Source organism: Neovison vison, chromosome 8, assembly GCF_020171115.1.
Source record: "Neovison vison isolate M4711 chromosome 8, ASM_NN_V1, whole genome shotgun sequence".
NCBI classification, from domain to species: domain Eukaryota; kingdom Metazoa; phylum Chordata; class Mammalia; order Carnivora; family Mustelidae; genus Neogale; species Neogale vison.
Window position 1 is genome coordinate 43,382,218 of NC_058098.1, and position 19,410 is coordinate 43,401,627.

The following is a 19,410-nucleotide window of genomic DNA, read 5'->3' on the forward strand; positions in this document are numbered from 1 at the left end:
CTGAAGCAGTGAGGATGGGAGCAAGCGGCCAAGAACTGGCCTCCCAAGAAACCCATAATTAGGACAAAGGGAGATGAAGGGCTGTGGAACAAGACAGAGAAGGATCAGTTGGAGAGGAAAAATAGGTGCTATGTTAGCGGCTGGAAGAGAATTTCACAGACTTTGGGGGAGTCACTTGACCTGGGGTACTGGGGAGTCCAGGAAGGTGAGAGCTATACCAGGTCATCGGACTTGGTAGGAGGGAGTAAAGATGGGCTTTCTTTCAATGGCGGAGGGTTCAGTTCTCTATTGGCCAGAGGAGATGTGTGAAACAAAGAGGAAATAAAAGCAGAAGAGAAAATGTTCAGAAATTTGTTTTTGAAGGAAGGAAGAAAATTGAGCTATAGTGTCTCAGACTTAGGGCCTTTCTTTATGGAAGAGGTGCCCGAGAGAGCTCCTTGAGCTACTGACCCATCAGAGCAGTCCTCCAGCAGCATCGCCTAGGAGCTGGTTAGAAATGCAGGCTCTCTCCAGATCTGCGGAATCAGAATCTATGTTTAGCAGAACCCTGGATGATGGGTCTGCCCAGCTGTGCTTGAGAAGTGCTGATCCGGGACCCTCAGTAAGTCAAAGTTGAGACTGGAGTGTAGTTCTTCTGTTGCAAGGATTTTTCCAGGTGACACTGACTGGACTTTTTCTCTCTCTTTTTTTCCTTTTTTGCTCTTTTCTTTCAACAGTGTCAGAAGTTTGGACAGTATAACAAAGAAGATCCCACTTCTTTTAGGTTATCAGATTCCTTCTCTCTGTATCCTCAGGTAAGTAATAGGTATTTTTTAAGTAACTAGAGAAGAATGAATTGTGATAGAAATGAAACTCTGCTCTCAGGCTGAAGTGAAGACTTGGTGGGTTTTGAGACTCCCGTCTATAGGTGATGAAGGTTGTCCAGTTAAGGACAGATACTGTGTCTGGGTGTGAGACTGTGCCTCAGCCCTATAGAAGACAGAGATGACACACAGAGAGAAGATAGTGGCTCCCCAACTCCCATGAAGAGGCAAAAACAGGGTTGTTGCTGAAGGCCACAGCAGAATCTTATCTGTAGAAGTTCTGGGCCGGCAGCTACCTCAGTGGTCACTCAAGCAAATGAAGCACACGTGAAGGTGAATATTACAAAATGAGGCCACAGATAATGGCAAATATTTAATGATACCTGTGTAGTGACAGTGCTGATCGTACCTGGGAATCAGCAGTAACAAGCAGCTCCTGTAAATAACTGCACTGCACACGAACCAGCCACTTGGGAGGCATCGGACAGTGAAAGGAGGGACGGAAGTGGACACAGCATGAAGCCGCCGTCAGGAATCTGTATTTACCTCTCCTGATGTCCACCCTCGTCTATAAATGAGGAGGCTGGAGCTGGACTCGGTAGATGGTTGTGAGGATGGCCAGCTGAGGCGGAGGATGTGGTCCGCAGGGCCAGGCGCCTGGGAAGCACTTGGTCAGTGTGGGCCCGCTCCACAGCTGGGGCCCATGACTCTCAGGTGGCCTTCATGGGTGCAGCTTTCCTGGAGCCAGAAGCAGAGCCAACTCTTCCCTTCCCTCAGAGATGCCGTAATGAGGAATAGGTAGAGAGCAGCAAACTTTCATCTTTAAATAAATTTCTGAGCACTCAGATATCCTAGTAGGTATTATCCTTTTGATTACTCAGTTTGGAAAGTGGACACAAGTTTCAGGCATGCTGTTGTATAGCTTGGACTCTTTAGGGTTAAAAGGGGGCCTTAGAGGTCACTTCACTTGACCCCCTGGAGGGTTCTGTGGTCCCTGACGCCCACCCCTGTGCCATTAGGGCAGTCAATCCTGCTCAGTGTTGAAGAGGGCGCCCTGGGCCTGCCAGAGTTCACACAGAGTTCCACTCACTAGCTCTGTCACTGCTGATCCCCTCCAGGGGATCCCCTCCCTGAACCCTCATGCATGTTGGTTTCCTCTTTACAAGGACAGAACGGGTCTGAAGAAGTGGTTTCTTATCTCTTTAAAGTTATGGAATCCTTTCTTTGAGAGGAGTCCCTCAGAAGCCAGCATGTAAGCAGATAGACTTGAGCTGCTCTGGTTGTGCCAACGTGCCACCCTTAGCACCGGGTGCTGCCGGAGCACCCTCCCCTGCCCCCGATCTTGGGCCCAAAGGATCTGATGAGATTGAAGAGCACAGTTGGAAAATCTCTGAATGAGGTGGCTTGTAAGATTCCTTTTGTCAAGACATCCAGGCTAGAGGTCAAGCTCACGGTCTTGGGAGCCAGATGCCTGGAATGAAGTGGTTCCACCCCTCAGTATGAGTGGCATTGGGAAAGTTCCCTACCCCGCGATTGCTCACCCATAAACAAGGGTGGTAAGCGAAGCTGCTTCGTGTCTATATTAGAAGGATTAAATCATTCTTTCAAGTGCTTTGTACCTTGCACACAGAATGTATTGACTATGAGCCATGATTATTATACAGGAGTCAGTGGTTCAATATTTGGAATCTCAGGAAGCTTTAAACTTCTCAAGGCAGCTCATTTTCATGTTCTGGCACCTCTTTTCCCAGCGTGGGGTTTGAATTCATGACCTTGAGATCAAGACGTGAGCTGAGCTCGAGTCGGACCCTTGGGGTGCCTGGGTGGTTCATTCGGTTCAGCAGCTGCCTTCGGCCCAGGTTGTGATCCTGAGGTCCTGAGATCAAGCCCCGCATTGGGCTCCCTGCTCAGTGGAGAGCCTGCCTCTCTCCCTCTCCCTCTGCTTGCCACTCCCCCTGCCTGTGAGTGTTCACTCTCTCTGTGTTAAATAAATAAAATCTTTAAAAAAAAAAAAAGATGCTTAATCAACTGAGCACACCAGGTGCCTCATTTTATATTATTTTTATTTCTTAAGTATTGGTACCTCTTCAGAATGAGCTAAAAGTCTGCCGTGCACCTTCAGATCTCAGGGTAAAGAGCATCCCTCTCTTCCCTCCACCCTTGATGCCAGCGCAGCAGCCCGAGTCTTGAGCTCCAGCCTCTCATCCGTGACTGCATCTGGAGTCCCCCCCACTCTGGCCTCCTCATGCACATCTTTCAGACCCCAGTGGCTTGGGAAGCCTCCTGCTGCCCCCCCACCCATCCCTGCCCCATCCTACTAGTACTGTCTTGTTTCGTGCTCACAACTTTTTATTGTGGCTGCCTGGAGTGTGCCTTTTCCTCACAGCACTGTGACCTTTCTAGAGCAGACATTCTGCCTGGAGCCTGGCCCAGTGACTCCAGAAATAAATGCTGTTTTGCCTTTCCCCCTTCATGCAGAAGCTTTGATATATCCACAGGGTCCCTCTCCCTTTCTTAAATATAATGTTTATGATTGAGGTAAAAAACACATAACATAAAATTTACCATCTTAGCCATTTTTCAGTGTGCAGTTCAGTAGTTTTTAGTATATTCACTTTGTTATGCAACAGATCTCCAGAACTTTTCTTCCTGCAAAACTGAAACTCTGTACTCACTAAACAGCAGCTTCCCGTTTCCCTCTTCCTCCAGGCCCTGGTACTCTCATTGTACTTTCCGCTTACAGGAACTCAGGGGCCTTTGTCTAAGGTCTAGCTTCTGTTTCAGAGACCTAAGGCAAGCCTGCTGTCTGGATATCTAAGTTACAACTGTATGCCCTTGTCTCTCTTTTTTTTTCTTGGTAAATGCAGTTCATGTTCCATCTTAGAAGATCTCCATTTCTCCAAGTGTTTAACAACAGTCCTGACGAGTCGTCGTATTATAGACACCATTTTGCCCGACAGGATCTAACCCAGTCCCTCATCATGATCCAGCCCATTCTGTACTCCTATTCCTTCCACGGGCCGCCAGAGGTGAGGTTTATGTGAATGCTTTTGTCAAAATTGGAATCATCTAATACGCGTTGTTGTTTTTTTCCTAGCAAGTTTATTCTTAGAGCAAAGCTGTAAAAAAAAAAAAAGAAAGAAAAGAAAAAGAAAACTTGAAGTCTTTATAGTACTTTAACATTATTTCTGAGTATTGAAAAATACACGTAGGAAAAAGTCACAGGACCTATAAAGAAAGCTATTATTTGTAGAAGGCAGGATTACATGTTTTAAAAAAAAAAAAAACAACTTACAGGGGCACCTGGGTGGCTCAGTGGGTTAAGCCGCTGCCTTCGGCTCAGATCATGATCTCAGAGTCCTGGGATCGAGTCCCGCATCGGGCTCTCTGCTCAGCAGGGAGCCTGCTTCCTCCTCTCTCTCCCTGCCTCTCTGTCTACTTGTGATTTCTCTCTGTCAAATAAATAAATAAAATCTTTAAAAAAAAAAAAAAAAACTTACAAAATTACGTAGGTACTTTTTTTTTCCCAGTTACTTTGGCCCACTAATTCCATGTCTTGTGCCTGAAGGAAATCCTCTTACATACAGAAAAAACCTTGTTCAAAGAAATAGTGAAATGAACTATTATAATAGAAGATTAGAAAATAATCCCATGTCCATTATCACCACTGCTATTCAACATAGTACTAGAAGTCCTAGCCACAGCGATCAGACAACAAAAAGAAATTAAAGCATCCAAATCGGCAAAGAAGAAGTCAAACTATCACTCTTTGCAGATGATATGATGTTATATGTGGAAACCCAAAAGGCTCCACTCCAAAACTGCTAGAACTTGTACAGGAATTCAGTAAAGTGTCAGGATATAAAGTCAGTGCACAGAAATCAGTTGCATTTCTTTACACTAAAAACAAGACAGAAGAAAGAGAAATTAAGGAGTCGGTGCCATTTACAATTGCACCCAAAACCACAAGATACCTAGCAATAAACCTAACCAAAGAGGCAAAGAATCTATACTCAGAAAACTATAAAATACTCATGAAAGAAATTGAGGAAGACACAGAAATGGAAAAAATGTTCCATGCTCATAGATTGGAAGAACAAATATTGTGAAAATGTCTATTCTACCTAAAGCAATCTACATATTTAATGCAATCCCTATCAAAATCCCATCCATTTTTTTCAAAGAAATAGAACAAACAATCCTAAATTTTTTTTTTTTAAAGATTTTATTTATTTATTTGACAGACACAAGTAGGCAAAGAGGCAGGCAGAGAGAGAGAGGAGGAGGAAGCAGGCTCTCTGCTCTGCAGAGCAGAGAGCCCGATCCAGGACTCGATCCCAGGACCCTGAGATCATGACCTGAGCTGCAGGCAGAGGCTTTAACCCACTGAGCCACCCAGGCGCCCAACAATCCTAAAATTTATATGGAACCAGAAAAGACCTCAAATAGCCAAAGGAATATTGAAAAAGAAAGCCAAAGTTGGTGGCATCACAATTCCAGACTTCAAGCTCTGTTACAAAGCTGTCATCATCAAGACAGCATGGTACTGGCACAAAAACAGACACATAGATCAATGGAACAGCATAGAGAGCCCAGAAATAGACCCTCAACTCTATGGTCAACTAATTTTTGACAAAGCAGGAAGAAATGTCCAATGGAAGAAAGGCAGCCTCTTCCACAGATGGTGCTGGGAAAATTGGACAGCCACGTGCAGAAAAATGAAATAGGACTATTTCCTTACACCGTACACGAAAATAGACAAAATGGATGAAGGACCTCAATGTGAGAAAGGAATTCATCAAAATCCTTGAGGAGAACACAGGCAGCAACCTCTTCGACCTCAACCACAGCAACTTTTTCCTAGGAACATTGCCAAAGACAACAGAAGCAAGGGCAAAAATGGAACTATTGGGATTTCATCAAGATCAAAAGCTTTTGCAAAGCAAAGGAAACAGTTAACAAAACCAAAAGACAACTGACAGAATGGGAGAAGATATTTGCAGACGACATAACAGATAAAGGGCTAGTATCCAAAATCTATAAAGAGCTTAGCAAACTCAACACCCAAAGAACAAATAATCCAATCAAGAAATGGGAAGAGGACATGAATAGACATTTCTGCAAAGAAGACATCCAAATGGCCAACAGACACATGAAAAAATGCTCCACATCACTCAGCATCAGGGAAATACAAATCAAAACCACAATGAGATACCCCCTCACACCAGTCAGAATGGCAAAAATTAACAAGTCAAGAAATGACAGATGCTGGTAAGGATGTGGAGAGAGGGGAACCCTCCTACACTATTGGTGGGAATGCAAGCTGGTGCAACCTCTCTGGAAAACCGTGTGGAGGTTCCTCAAAAAACTGAAAATAGAGCTACCCTATGATCCAGTGATTGCACTACTGGGTATATATCCTAAAGATACAAACATGGTGCTCCGAAGGGGGACGTGCACCCGAATGTTTATAGCAGCAATGTCCACAATAGCCAAACTATGGAGAGAACCTAGATGTCCATCAACAGGTGAATGGATAAAGAAGATATGGTTTATATACACAATGGAATACTATGCAGCCATCAAAAGAAATGAAATCTTGCCATTTGCGACGACGTGGATGGAACTAGAGGGTATTATGCTTAGCGAAATAAGTCAGTCAGAGAAAGACAACTATCATATGATCTCCCTGATATGAAGAGGTGGAGATGAAATGTGGGGGGTTGATGGGTAGGAAAAGAAAAAACGAAGGAAGGTGGGATTGGGAGGGAGACAAACCATAAAAGACTCAATCTCAGAAAACAGACTAAGGGTTGCTGAGGGGAGGGGGGACGGGAAAGGGTGGTGGGGATATGGAGATTGGGGAGGGTATGTGCTATGATGAGTGCTGTGAAATGTGTAAACCCGATTCACAGACCTGTACCCCTGGGGCTAAAAATACATTATATGTTTATAAAAAGATTTAAAAATTAAAAAAAAAAAAGAAAACAATCCCAAGTGTTTAATAGTAGAAAAATAAGTAATCTAAGAAATATTTAAAGTTTATGGAATGTGATAAAATATTAAAATGTTACATGAAAGGGGAACCTGGCTGGCTCAGTTGGTATAGCATGAGACAGACCCTTGATCTCTGGGTCATGAGTTCAAGCCCCTCATTGGGTATAGATGTTACTAAAAAAGATAAAGTTACATGAAAAAAATCAAAATAGGAACTTATCTAAATTATGTATTTTTTAGCATACAGGAATTAAAAACTATGTGAAAATAAATGATGAATATTTGTTGGACTTGGGTACAAATTTTCAAATTTTCCTTAACAAGTACCTTACTTTTATTATTGCATTAGAAATTCTAATAAAATGTTTTCTGTAGGAAACTTTTAAAACTTCTATTAAAAGTTGTTCTTTTTCATGTAAGCATCACTGTTCCATCATCTACAGCAGTAGATTTGAGAGAATGTGTCTCCAATAGATAAAATACATTTCTTTTATTTATTTATTTATTTTATTTATTTGACAGACAGAAATCATAAGCAGGCAGAGAGACAGGCAGAGAGAGAGGAGGAAGCAGACTCCCCGCTGAGCAGAGAGCCCGATGCGGGGCTCGATCCCAGGACCCTGGGATCATGACCTGAGCTGAAGGCAGAGGCTTTAACCCACTGAGCCACCCAGGCGCCCCGATAAAATACATTTCTAACACAAAACTGAAAATGTTTGGGATTATCTGTGGTTCCTGGAGCAAAAGGTGTTCTTAATCTCTCTCCCCAGTTGATGAGGGATTATTTGGAGGCTTTTTCTAATACAAAGTTGATACTTAGAACTTCTGGGTCGGGGAGCAGAAAGCAGGACTTTCCTTAAAAATGGAGAGAGCCATTGTGCCAGGTGCCGTTCATCAGCAGCGTTGGAACTGTTGTGTAGACACCCCAAGTGTGCGGTTGGAGTGGTCGCTATGTGGGAACAGGGCAAGACCAATGCCTTCTCTCTCCCTTTTTGTTCAGCCAGTACTCTTGGACAGCAGCAGCATTCTAGCTGAGAGAATTTTGCTGATGGATACTTTCTTCCAAATTGTCATTTATCTTGGTGAGGTAAGAAGATACTAATTTCTTTCATTACTATTGTTTTGGCTTTCTTTTTATTAATTTAGATTTTTATGGCATTTGAAATAATTTGGGCTTAGAAGACCCACTGTTTATTAGAATCAGTATAGCAGTAAAATCTTTCTCAGGTCCCTGAGGTATTTATATATTTAGTAATTTTAATTATATTTGTTGTAAATAAATCTCAGGTTGTTATTTTAAATCACTCTAAAATCCTTTAACTTGACATTATGTTCCTTGATAAATTCTTTTCCTTCTGTTGTCCATTCTTTACCTTCAATAAATTGCTTTGGAGATTGACTTGACTTCCTAGTGTCTGTAAACTAGATGTGATTTCAAATGTTCTGCAAAGGTATACATTGTTTTTCAGAATTCCCTTAATAACTTAGGATGAATTAGTTTTCCAATACTAATATGTATTTTATAGTTTTTAACTTTTTTCAACATATTAATACCCACTCTGCTAGTTGCTTGCCCATTGGGTGACCAACTGCTGTTCCCACTGGTTCCTATAGGAGCAATAATCATGATTTGCTTTCCGTGCCTTCAGCTGAGCTCTTAAAGACATTCTGACCACAGCCCCCATCCTGTTCGTTCACACATTTATTGAGTATATGTGCATGTGCATGCAAGTGATGGATTCTAAAGACGAAGACAGTGACATGGTTCTCACTCCTCAAAAGCCCCATGTCTACTGGTTGTGAGTGTTCTGATGAACTCTTGGACCCAAACGAGCTTATGGGCATTTCCTCTGTGCCACCATTCAATCAGAAATTAAGACCCAGAAGATATTACTGGAAACTAAGAAGGGGAGAGCAGGCTGCAGAAGGAAGCACCTAAAGAGAATCCTCCCTCTGGTATCAGACTAATGGTTTTGTAAAACCCATCGATCACTTGTTACATCCTCTAGTTCCATTTCCGCTGTTTTCTTTTTTAGTGTCCCCTAAATAACACGTAAAAACACTTCAGGTTATTTATAAAGCTGTACTAATCAGTCAGCGAATATTTCTTGATTTCCTGTGTGCACATGGCATTTTCTAGAGCTGTTGCCAATGGGGATAAAAGAGGGGGAGACATGGTGTCAGCTGAGGTGCGGAGATTGGCTTTACCTTCTACTCTATAGTATGTTGCCTTCTACTTGCCTACTGAACACCCACGCTTGGATTCTCGCAGCTTTTCTCTCCTCCACGAAGAGTATCCCAACCCAGACCCCAGGGAATTTGGGGATGAGTCTTTGTGAGACTAGGCACTGGAGTTGGGTGTAGAGGTGTGCCCATAGAGAAGAGAAGGGGGAATGGACTCCACGTAGGAAGCCATTTCCCTACAGCTGGAAGGACATGGGAAGCTGGACCCAGTGATGGCAGTGGAAATGGAAAGGCAGGACGGCTCCTTGGGACACCTGTACCCTGGGTGTTTTTTTTGTTTTTGTTTTTGTTTTTAAGAATTTAAGCAGTCCTAAAGCAGAGGATTCTTTTTTTTTTTTTTTTTAATTATTTATTTATTTGACAGACACAAGTGGGCAGACAGAGAGAGAGAGAGAAGGGAAGCAAGCTCCCCGCCGAGCAGAGAGCCCGACATGGGGCTCGATCCTAGGACCCTGGGATCATGACCTGAGCCAAAGGCAGAGGTTTAACCCACTGAGCCACCCAGGCGCCCCTGGGTGTTTTTAGCTAGTTGGTATGTACAGTTAGAAAGGGAAGAGGTGTGACTGATGGCTCTGACCTTTTGGGGAGAACTGTGTAGTGGGGGGTGTCCTGGCTGCACCTCTTTGCTTCCTCTACTTTAAGCAGAGGAAGTTTCCCTTTGCTACCTGCTGCAACTCGTCATTCTTGACATGGCTTCTTCCCCGAAACGAGTCATGGTGGGAGTGTTAGAATGTCAAGAATGTCAGAGAAGACTGTTGTTCCAGTGTTTCCACAGTGGTTTTGTTTGGTTTATTTTGGTGCAGACCATAGCCCAGTGGCGTAAAGCAGGGTACCAGGACATGCCTGAGTATGAAAACTTCAAGCACCTCCTGCAGGCACCGCTGGATGATGCCCAAGAGATTCTGCAGGCACGCTTCCCAATGCCACGCTACATTAACACGGAGCACGGAGGCAGCCAGGTGAGTGCGTTGAGTCCCAGCTCTTGTGTTCTGGTGGTTGCATGAGGTCTATGGCTATAAATCCAAACTGCATGGTTTAATATTTTATGTGGTGGCATAAACGGACATTCAGGCAAACTTCCAAACACGACTTCTTAAATCAGTGGTCAAAATACGTTAATGTAAAAGTAGAAGACTGCCAAAATAAAACACATGCTTCATGCTTCAGGAACCCTAAGAAATGGAGAGTCATTGGCTTACAGTAAAGAAACACGTGCCTTTGTGGTTAAAAAAAAATAATAATAAAAATAAAAACCCACAAAACTAATTTAACAAAAGGAATGTCAAAACTTTTTTTCTACTACACTAATATTAATGTCACTTGTAATCTTTAAATCTCTTGTTTTTAAAGGCTCGATTCCTTTTGTCTAAAGTGAACCCATCACAGACACACAATAACCTGTATGCCTGGGGACAGGTAAGAAATTGTCAGGTATCTGGGGAGGATGCCAGGCTCCTTTTTGAACACCTATTTACCAAGTTACCCTTTTGGCCTTAGAAGCAGAATAACTCAGGTATTTTGCTGGGGGGTGGGAAGGCTTTCTGTAACATAGCTGAGGCAGGAGGGAGCAACTTGTGTGGATCCCCTTCTTTGACCAGAGGACAGAACTCTGTAGCGTGACCTGTATTTGGCTCTCTTCATAGACACAGCAGCATCTCCCCAGACTTCCTTTGCCCCCCTGACCCAGCCCCGACCCCACTTCTCTCTCCCAATGGTGTGGGGTAAAAACATCTGATCACCACTGGCTCTGTCTCCTCACTTTTCAGCCTGTCTCCTCCTTTATCTAATTATTACGAACATTTAGGTCTCCGCCCGGTCTTTTTCTTTGACTGTTTTCTTGTAACATTTTTGAAAATTAAACTTTCCTTTGAGGCAATTGTAAATTTACAAGCAGTTGTTAGAAATAATACAGAGAGATTCCCTGTGCTCTTGACCTCCTGACCCCAGTGGGAACATCTTGCACAGCTGGAATGCAGTATCATTCAGGATATTGAAACAGATACGGTCCAAATACACATTTCCTTCACCACAAGGATCTCTGATTTGCCCTTGTGTTAGTCACTCTAACTTCACGCCTACCTCCACCTCTTCCTTAACACATGAAAACTACGGCCACGTTCTCCACTTCTATGATTTTGTCAAGAATATTATATATGTGAAATTGTATGGTATGTAACTTTTGGGACTGGCTTTTTTCCCTCAGCATGATTGTCTAGAGATTCATCCAGGTTATTGCAGGAATCACTAATTTGTTTCTTTTTACTTGTCGAGTAGTATTCTATGGTATTGATGTATTGTGGGTGTTATCAGTGTACTGTAGTTGTTTATCGTTCACCCATGGAAGGACATCTGGATGTCCTTCCTTCACAGTTCCTGGCTGTTAGGAGTAAAGCTACTAGAAATAGTCATGTACAGGTTTCTCATTAACAGAAGTCTTCCATTCTCCAAGGTAAATGCCCAGGATTACATTTGTTCAATGGTATGGTAATCTCATGGTTAGTCTAAGAAACTGATGTTTTCCAGAGTGGACTGCCTCCTTCTACATCCCCACTAGCGATGTATGAGTGATCCATTTTTCTCTGCATCCTTGCCAATATTTGATATTGTCATTATTTTGATTTTAGCTATTCCAGTAGGTGTGTACTGGTATACCATTATGGTTTTAAATTACATTTTCTTTTTTTTTTTTTTTTCAAGATTTTATTCACTTGACACAGAGAGATCACAAGTAGGCACAGATGCACGCAGAGAGGGGAAAGCAGATTCCCTACTGAGCAGGGAGCTCGATGTGGGGCTTGATCCATGACCTACCTGAGCTGAAGGCAGACGCTCAACAGCTGAGCCACCCAGGTGCCCCTAAATTACATTTTCTTTTCTCTCTTTTTTTAAGTTCATTTTTTTAGATTTTATTTATTTGACAGAGAGAGGGGGATCACAAGTAGACAGAGAGGCAGGCAGAGAGAGAGGGGGAAGCAGGCCTCCTGCTGAGCAGACAGCCTGATTCGGAATTCGATCCCAGGACCCTGAGATCATGACCTGAGCCAAAGGCAGAGGCTTAACCCACTGAGCCACCCAGGTGCCCCCAAATTACATTTTCTTAATGGCTAATGATGCTGAGCATCTTTTTTGTACTTTTTTTTCCATCTATATATTTTCTTGAATGAAATCTTTTGACCATCGTATAAATGAGTTTTTGCTTTTTTTGCTGTTGAGTTTTGAATTCTTTTTGTCAAATATGTAATTTGTAAATATTTTCTCTCACTTCTAGCTTGTCTGTATGTACATCTTCTTTACAGGGTCTTTTGCAGAGCAAAAATGTTTAATTTTTATGAAATCCACTTTAGTAGTTTTTCCTTTTATGGATTGTACTTTTGGTGCCAAGTCTGAGAACTCTGCCTAGCCCTGGGTCCCAAAGATCTGCCATATTTGTTTGTCTAATTTTACATTTCCATTTCAGTCTGTGATCCATTTTGAGTTAATTTTTGTGGGGTGCCTGGGTGGCTCAGATTGAGCCCCGCATCTGGTTCTCTGCTCAGCAGGGAGCCTGCCGCCCCCCCATCTCTCTGCCTACTTGTGATATCTCTCCCTGCGAAATAAATAAATAAAATATTTTAAAAAAATTTTGTGTGTGTCTGTGTGTGAGATGTGAGGCTTAGTTTTATTTTATGCATGTGGATGTCTAACTGCTCATACCATTTGTTGAAAGGATGTCTTGCTTCCTTTGAATTACTTTTGTGTCTTCATCAAAGGTTAGTTGATCTTATTTGTGTGAGTCCATTTCTGGGTTTTCTGCTCTGTTATGTTGATCTGTGTTTCTATCACGGTACCAATAACACAGTCTTGATTACTGTAGCTGTATAGTAAGCCAGTCTTCAAATTTTCTGATTTCTCCAACTTTTTTTTCAAAAATGACTTAGCTATTCCAGTTTCTTTGCTTCTACATAAGAATTTTAGGATAATTTTGCTTATGTCTTTAAAAACTTGCTGGGATTTTGATAAGAATTACATCAATCTTCTGTACAGTTTGGAGGAGAATTGACATCTTTACAGTGCTGAGCTTTCCAATCTGTGAATTCATTTTGTCTTCCACTCTGTTTTGATTTCTTTCCTTAGTGTTAAATGTTTTCACATTTTTCTTTTCTTTATTTTTTTTTATTTTTTATTTTTTTAGGAATTGTGATTGGTATTGTAGTTTTGATGTCAGTGCCCCAGTGTTCATTACCAGTATATGTGTACAATTGATTTTTGTGTGTTTATCTTATATCATGTGACTTTCCCGAGTCAGTACTTCTGGGAGGTTTTTTTTAGGTTCTTCAAGATTTTCAACATAGGTAATGATATCATCTACAAATAGAAAACAGCTTATTTTTTCCTTTCCAGTGTGAATACCTTTATTTCCTTTTCATGTCTTGTTGTCTTTGGTTTCAGTTTCATCGGTTTTCTTTTTTTTTTTTTTTTAAAGATTTTATTTGTTTATTTGACAGAGATCACAAGTAGACAGAGAGGCAGGCAGAGAGAAAGAGAGGGAAGCAGGCTCCCTGCTGAGCAGAGAGCCAGATGCGGGACTCGATCCCAGGACCCTGAGATCTTGACCTGAGCCGAAGGCAGCGGCTTAATCCACTGAGCCACCCAGGCGCCCAGTTTCATTGGTTTCTGTTGTAATCTTTATTTTCTTCTGCTTGCTTTGGGTTTATTTAGAAATGTTGCTTAGTTTCCAAGTATTTGGAGATTTTATTATTTGTTGATTATTGATTTTTTATTTTGATTCCATTGTGGCTGGAGATACACTTTCTATGACCTCGGTGCCTTTAAATTTGAAGTTTTTTTTATGGCCCAAACTGTGGTCTCTCTTGGCATATGTTCCATGGTCACCTGAGTATGTATTCTGCTGTTGTTCGGTAGAGTGTTCTGTAAATGCCTTGTAGATCCTGTTGATGGTGTTGTTGAGTTCTCACTGAATGCCCTGTCAGTTTATGAGACAGGGTGTTGAAGTTTCTAACTCAAATCATGAGTTCGTCTATATGTATCTCTTTTGATGTCTGTCAGTTTTTGTTCCTGTTTTGTAGCTCCATTGTTTATGTGTACACATCTAGGATTGTTGTGTTGGTGGGTTGATTTTATATCATTATATAATTTCTCCTTCTGTTGCTGGTCATTTTGTTTGCGTTGATGTCTGCTTTATCTGACATTAATAAAGTTCACTGTTTTCATGCAAAATATATTGTTTGCATGTTATATCTCTTGCCATTCTTTACCTTTCAACCTATTTGTTTTATTATATTTGAAATGAATTTCTTGTAAATAACCCATGGTTTTTAATCTGCTCTGCTAAACTCATAACTGCTGCATTTGGGCCATTTATATTTAAGGTAATTATTGATACGTTGGGACTTTCTGTTGTTTTATTTTTTGCTTTTCCATTTGCTTTCTCTGTTTTTCATTTCTCTGTTTTTTGTTTTCTTCATTCCTGTGGGTTACTTGAACATTTTTTAGAATTCCATTTTAACTCGTTTATAATGTTTTTTAGTGTATCTCTTTGTGTAGCTTTTAGTGGTTACTCCCAGTTGTAGATAGTAGAGCATTGTGTATTACCTTATATATGCATAGCTTATCACAGTTGACTAGAATCTTTTTGACCAATTCAAGTGACATATAGAAAACTTACCACAGTGCTTGGATGGCTCAGATGATTAAGTGTCTGTCTTCGGCTCAGGTCATGATCTCTGGGTCCTGGGATCAAGCCCCATGTTCCCAGCTCAGCAGGGAGTCTGGGGAGTCTGCTTCTCCCTCTCCCTCTGCCTCTCCCCCTGCTCAGCCTCTCTTTCTCTCTCTCAGATGAATAAATAAAATCTTAAAAAAAACAAAAACAAAAAACTTAACTCCCCTTTACATTCCTTTATCGTATCCCATTTATAATTGTCTTAAATGTTTCTTCTACATGGATTAGTCGGTGTTAATAGTTTTTCTTCAACCATGAAGCATAATTTATAAACTTCAAGAGAAGAAGCAAGTCCTATTATACTTCTCCATATTTTTGCTTACTGTGTTCTTTATTCCTTCTTGATATTCCAGGGTTCCTTCTTTATAATTTCCTTTCTTTTTAGAGAGCTTCCTTTAGACATTCTTTTAGGTCTTCTGATGATAGATTATTAGTTTTCTTTCATTTGAGAATCCTGATTTCCCCCTTCTTTAATGCAGGATATTTTCTCTAGATGCAGGATTTTGGTGGCAGCCCTATTCTTTGGGCATCTGAAAAATGTTTTGCTACTTCTCTTGGCTTCTGTGGTTTCTGATGAGAAATTCATTGTCCTTACTGCTTTTCCCTTATAGGTAAGATGTCATTTTTCTCTAGCTGCTTTTAAGATTGTTTCTTTGTTATAAGTACTATGTGTTTGGTGTGGATTTCCTTGGATTTAACCTATTTTAGAATTTGCTCGGCTTCTTGATTTTGTGTATTTATTTCTCTTGCCAAAGTTGGGTAGTTATCAGCCATTTTTTTTTTTTTTAAGATTTTATTTATTTATTTGTCAGAGACAGAGGGGGAGAGAGCAAGTGAGCACAGGCAGACAGAGAGGCAGGCAGAGCCAGAGGGAGAAGCAGGCTCCCCGCCGAGCAAGGAGCCCGATGCGGGACTCAATCCCAGGACCCCGAGATCACGACCCGAGCTGAAGGCAGCCGCCCAACCAACTGAGCCACCCAGGCGTTTGAATACTTTTTCAGCCCATCCTCTTTTTCCTTTCTCTCTAGGACGCCGATGACATGGATGTCAGGTGTTTTGTAGTTCCACAGGTCCCTGGTGCCCTGTTCGTTTTTTTCCCCACTTATTTTCTATTTTTCAGTTGGGTAATTTCTATTATTTTATCTTCCAGGTCACTGATTATTGTCTCTGTTCCTTTTCTGCTATTGAACTCATCCACCAAGCTTTTTACTTGTTTCTGTAGTTTTCAGTTTTAAAGCTTTCCTTTGGGGCACCTGGGTGCCTCAGTTAGTTAAGCAACTGCCTTCTGCTTGGGTCACAATCCAGGAGTCCTGAGATCGAGTCTCCCATCAGTCTTCCTGCTCTGTGGGGAACCTGCTTTTTCCTCTGCTGCCACTCCCCTGCTTGTGCTCGCTCGCTCTCTCTGTGTCAAATAAATAAAAATCTTAAAAAAAAAAAAGAATAATAAAACTTTCCTTTGGTTCTTCTCTATCTACTTTCCTGAGACATTCTTTGCTGAGGCTTTCTGTTTTTTCATTTGTTCCAAGTGTGTTTGTAATTGCTCATTGAAGCTACTTAGAAGTCTTTGTCAGATAATTCTAACACTGTCCTCAGTTTGGTGTTAACACCTGCTGTCTGTTTTCATTCACTTTGAGATCTTGACTGTTGTTATAAGTGATTTTTGTTTGTTTTTTGTTTGTTTGTTTCAAGATTTATTTATTTATTTTATTTGACAGACAGAGATCACAAGTAGGCAGGAAGATAGGCGGTGGGGGTGGGGGGAGCAGGCTCCCTGCTGAGCAGAGAGGTGGATTTGGGCCTTGATCCCAGGATCCTGAGATCATGACCTGAGTCGAAGGCAGAGGCTTTAACCCATTGAGCCACCCAGGTGCCCCGATGATAAGTGATTTTTTATTGAAATGTGAACATTTTCATATTTGTTATGAGACTCTGGATCTATTTAAATAGGCTATTTTAGCTGGCTTTTAGTCACGCTGCTCTAGGAGGGAAGCTGGGAAGACATTGTTTCATTACTGCCAGATAGCAATCCAGGTTTTCCATTGGCCTCTTGACACCTGGGTGGGGGACAATTCATTGTTACTATTGGGTAGGAATGGGTGTTTCAGCTTCCCACCTAGTCTCCACTGATCCTGCTGTGGAGATGGCCTTGTTAGTGTTGGGTGGTGGTGAAAGTGCGCACTGTCTACTGGGCCGCCTCTGATACCCAATGCAGGGGGCCCAGAGGTCTGGGTAGAAGTGCAGGCTCCCCGAATGGTCTCTGTTGGGTCCATGGCAATTAGGGAGATGTCCCCTTGGCCATTGGGGAGGAAATTCCCAGTGCCGTACTTGGCTTTCTTTGAACCCATCCTCATGGGCTCCCTTGTTACTGTCTTGTGAAGGTGGCCATCTTAGGTGCTCACTCAGCTTTTGCAAGTGTGTGTGGGGCCACAGTTTTTTCTGTCATCTTTGACTGGAGTTAATATCTAACATCTTTTGTCTTGCTAGGCTATGCTGGTCCTTTAACTAGAGAAAGTTGACTTTCTCTGTGTCTTTTTCTGTGTCCAATGATTGTTTGTCAGCCTTTCAGCTCCAGGTCAGGGATGTAGAGGCCAAAAGGAAACCCAAGGAGCTCACCACTGTGTTGTTCCTTGGGATCCAGGGCCCCTAGTTTGTTTGCTCTCTTCTCCACCTTTTACAGTCTTCTTACGTTTCTATTATATAAAATGTCCAGGGTTTCCAGTTGTACATGGTGGAAGGAGTAGGGAAAAGTTACAGGTACTCCTTCCCGGAAGGCATCTTATAAAATTTTAATTATACTTATAATTTCTTAATAGTAGTACAGTATCATTTTTGAAAATTTGAATATGTTAAATAAAATATTAAGAAAGAAAATTTAACATTACTTATAATGCCACTGTCCAGAGTTAAGTATTCCTGGCTTCTTTGTAGGTAATATAAAATGTGTATATTGTGTATGTTTTTACCTATTTTTTTACAGATTTGAGCTCTTACTAGAAATCAAGGTTTCAGTTCTTTTCCCTTCACATTACATAAATCATGAGCATTTTCTGATAGTACAGATACCATCTTTTCAGTGGAGATCCTGATTCACTCATTTGTAAATATACTACCATACAAGGTTCTCTTGTAAGCAGGGCATGAAGAGCATTGGGTTAGGTGCTGGCAGGGTGATGGGGAAGGTGAGACACAGGGTGTGTGGCCTCCAGGAGCTCATATTTGATGGGTGGCCAGACTCTGGGCCGGTCATCAGAACCATGGAGAGGATTAAAGCAGAAGGGTATATGCCCAAACTGTCTAATAGTGGCAGGGGATGGCTTGACCTCAGTGGGTTGGAGAGGGGTTTTGTGAGGAAATTATGCTTCAGTTGCTAGAACAGTTAGCTAAGCAGAGAATGGCAGTGGCGGGAGTCCTCCTAGCAGAGCAGGTAGCACTGTGAATGTTCTGAGGTGGCGGGAGCGTCCTTAGTAATTCATAAATGCTAACCAGCTTTTCAGATACCTGCCAGTTAATCTTTACATTAAATTTCAGGAAACAGGAGCACCCATCCTAACTGATGACGTTAGCCTGCAGGTGTTCATGGATCATTTGAAGAAGCTGGCTGTTTCCAGTGCTTGTTAAGCTGGAAGATGTGAGCAGAACATCAAAGAGCACATTGGATTGTGTTCACAATTGCTGATAATGGCTTAAAAACATTCCTTTCACTTTACTTGTGGGTTTTAATAAATAATCAAAGGAAGCATTGTATGTAACTCTTTAGATTATAATTTATTTGTATTCCTTATTTGTGCCCCTTTTCCTGCATCATCAAATGTTTTGGTACTTGTAGATGTTTATGTACTTTTTGTATCCTAACTTTACTGTTACATAAAATCAAAGGTAATGTATTTTGGCAACTTACTTAGGTGAAAATCATAATGATCAGACAGGAAATAAATCTGGATAAAGCAAACACTGGCTAAAATAATGCTAATACAAATTTGATTTCCTGAAGTTTCTATGTGTGTATGTGTATGTTTTTAGTGACTCCCCCAAGAGGTATTACCTGAACTTAATCCTCATTTTCTGTCTAAATGTTAAGTGAGGGAAAGGTTGAAATATGTGAAACTTGATCATCAAGGCAGAGCTGTCTGGAGTGCACTGTCCCTAACTCACATGTAAACAGCCCAGCCCAGGTGGCTGCTGGGGATCAGTAGCCCTAACAAAGTGATAATGCAGTTATCTTGGGCATCAAGTAAAACAACTTAAACAGGTACTGGTGTCTTTTTTTTTTGTTTTTTGTTTTTGTTTTTAAATCAAAGTAGTATATGCATAGTTTTAAAAAACAAAACAACATATCCTAAAGAACTTTATAATAACCGTTCCCGCCACTCCCTGAGCCTAGACTTACTCTTCAGAGGTGACTGGTTTTAACCTTTCTTTTCAAGTTATTTGTTGATGTTATCAGTGTTAGCCAGTGTCTCTCAATTCCCATTTTCCAGAATGAGGACCTTTCTCTGTAGCATCCAGTTTTGATGGACTGTACCTTTCTTTTTTTATTATCAAGGTTGGTAAAATTTACATTCCGACCTGTTAACCATAGTTATGTCTTTTGTCTCAAAGTTCATTCTGAAAGTTGAAAACAAATAAAGATCATTTATATAATTGTGA

General features: G+C 41.4%; 1 protein-coding gene across 2 annotated transcripts in view; it reads left to right on the forward strand.

The window, feature by feature from the left end:
• SEC23B (SEC23 homolog B, COPII coat complex component) overlaps positions 1–19,410 on the forward strand; it is a 47,354-nt gene extending 27,944 nt beyond the window's left edge. For both annotated transcript variants that reach the window (XM_044263522.1, XM_044263523.1), the window contains exons 15-20: positions 717–794; positions 3,671–3,832; positions 7,801–7,887; positions 9,848–10,003; positions 10,395–10,460; positions 18,292–19,410. In XM_044263522.1, coding sequence (XP_044119457.1) covers positions 717–794; positions 3,671–3,832; positions 7,801–7,887; positions 9,848–10,003; positions 10,395–10,460; positions 18,292–18,381 — 639 coding nt within the window. In that variant the 3' untranslated portion in view covers positions 18,382–19,410. The remainder of the gene's footprint in view (positions 1–716; positions 795–3,670; positions 3,833–7,800; positions 7,888–9,847; positions 10,004–10,394; positions 10,461–18,291) is intronic.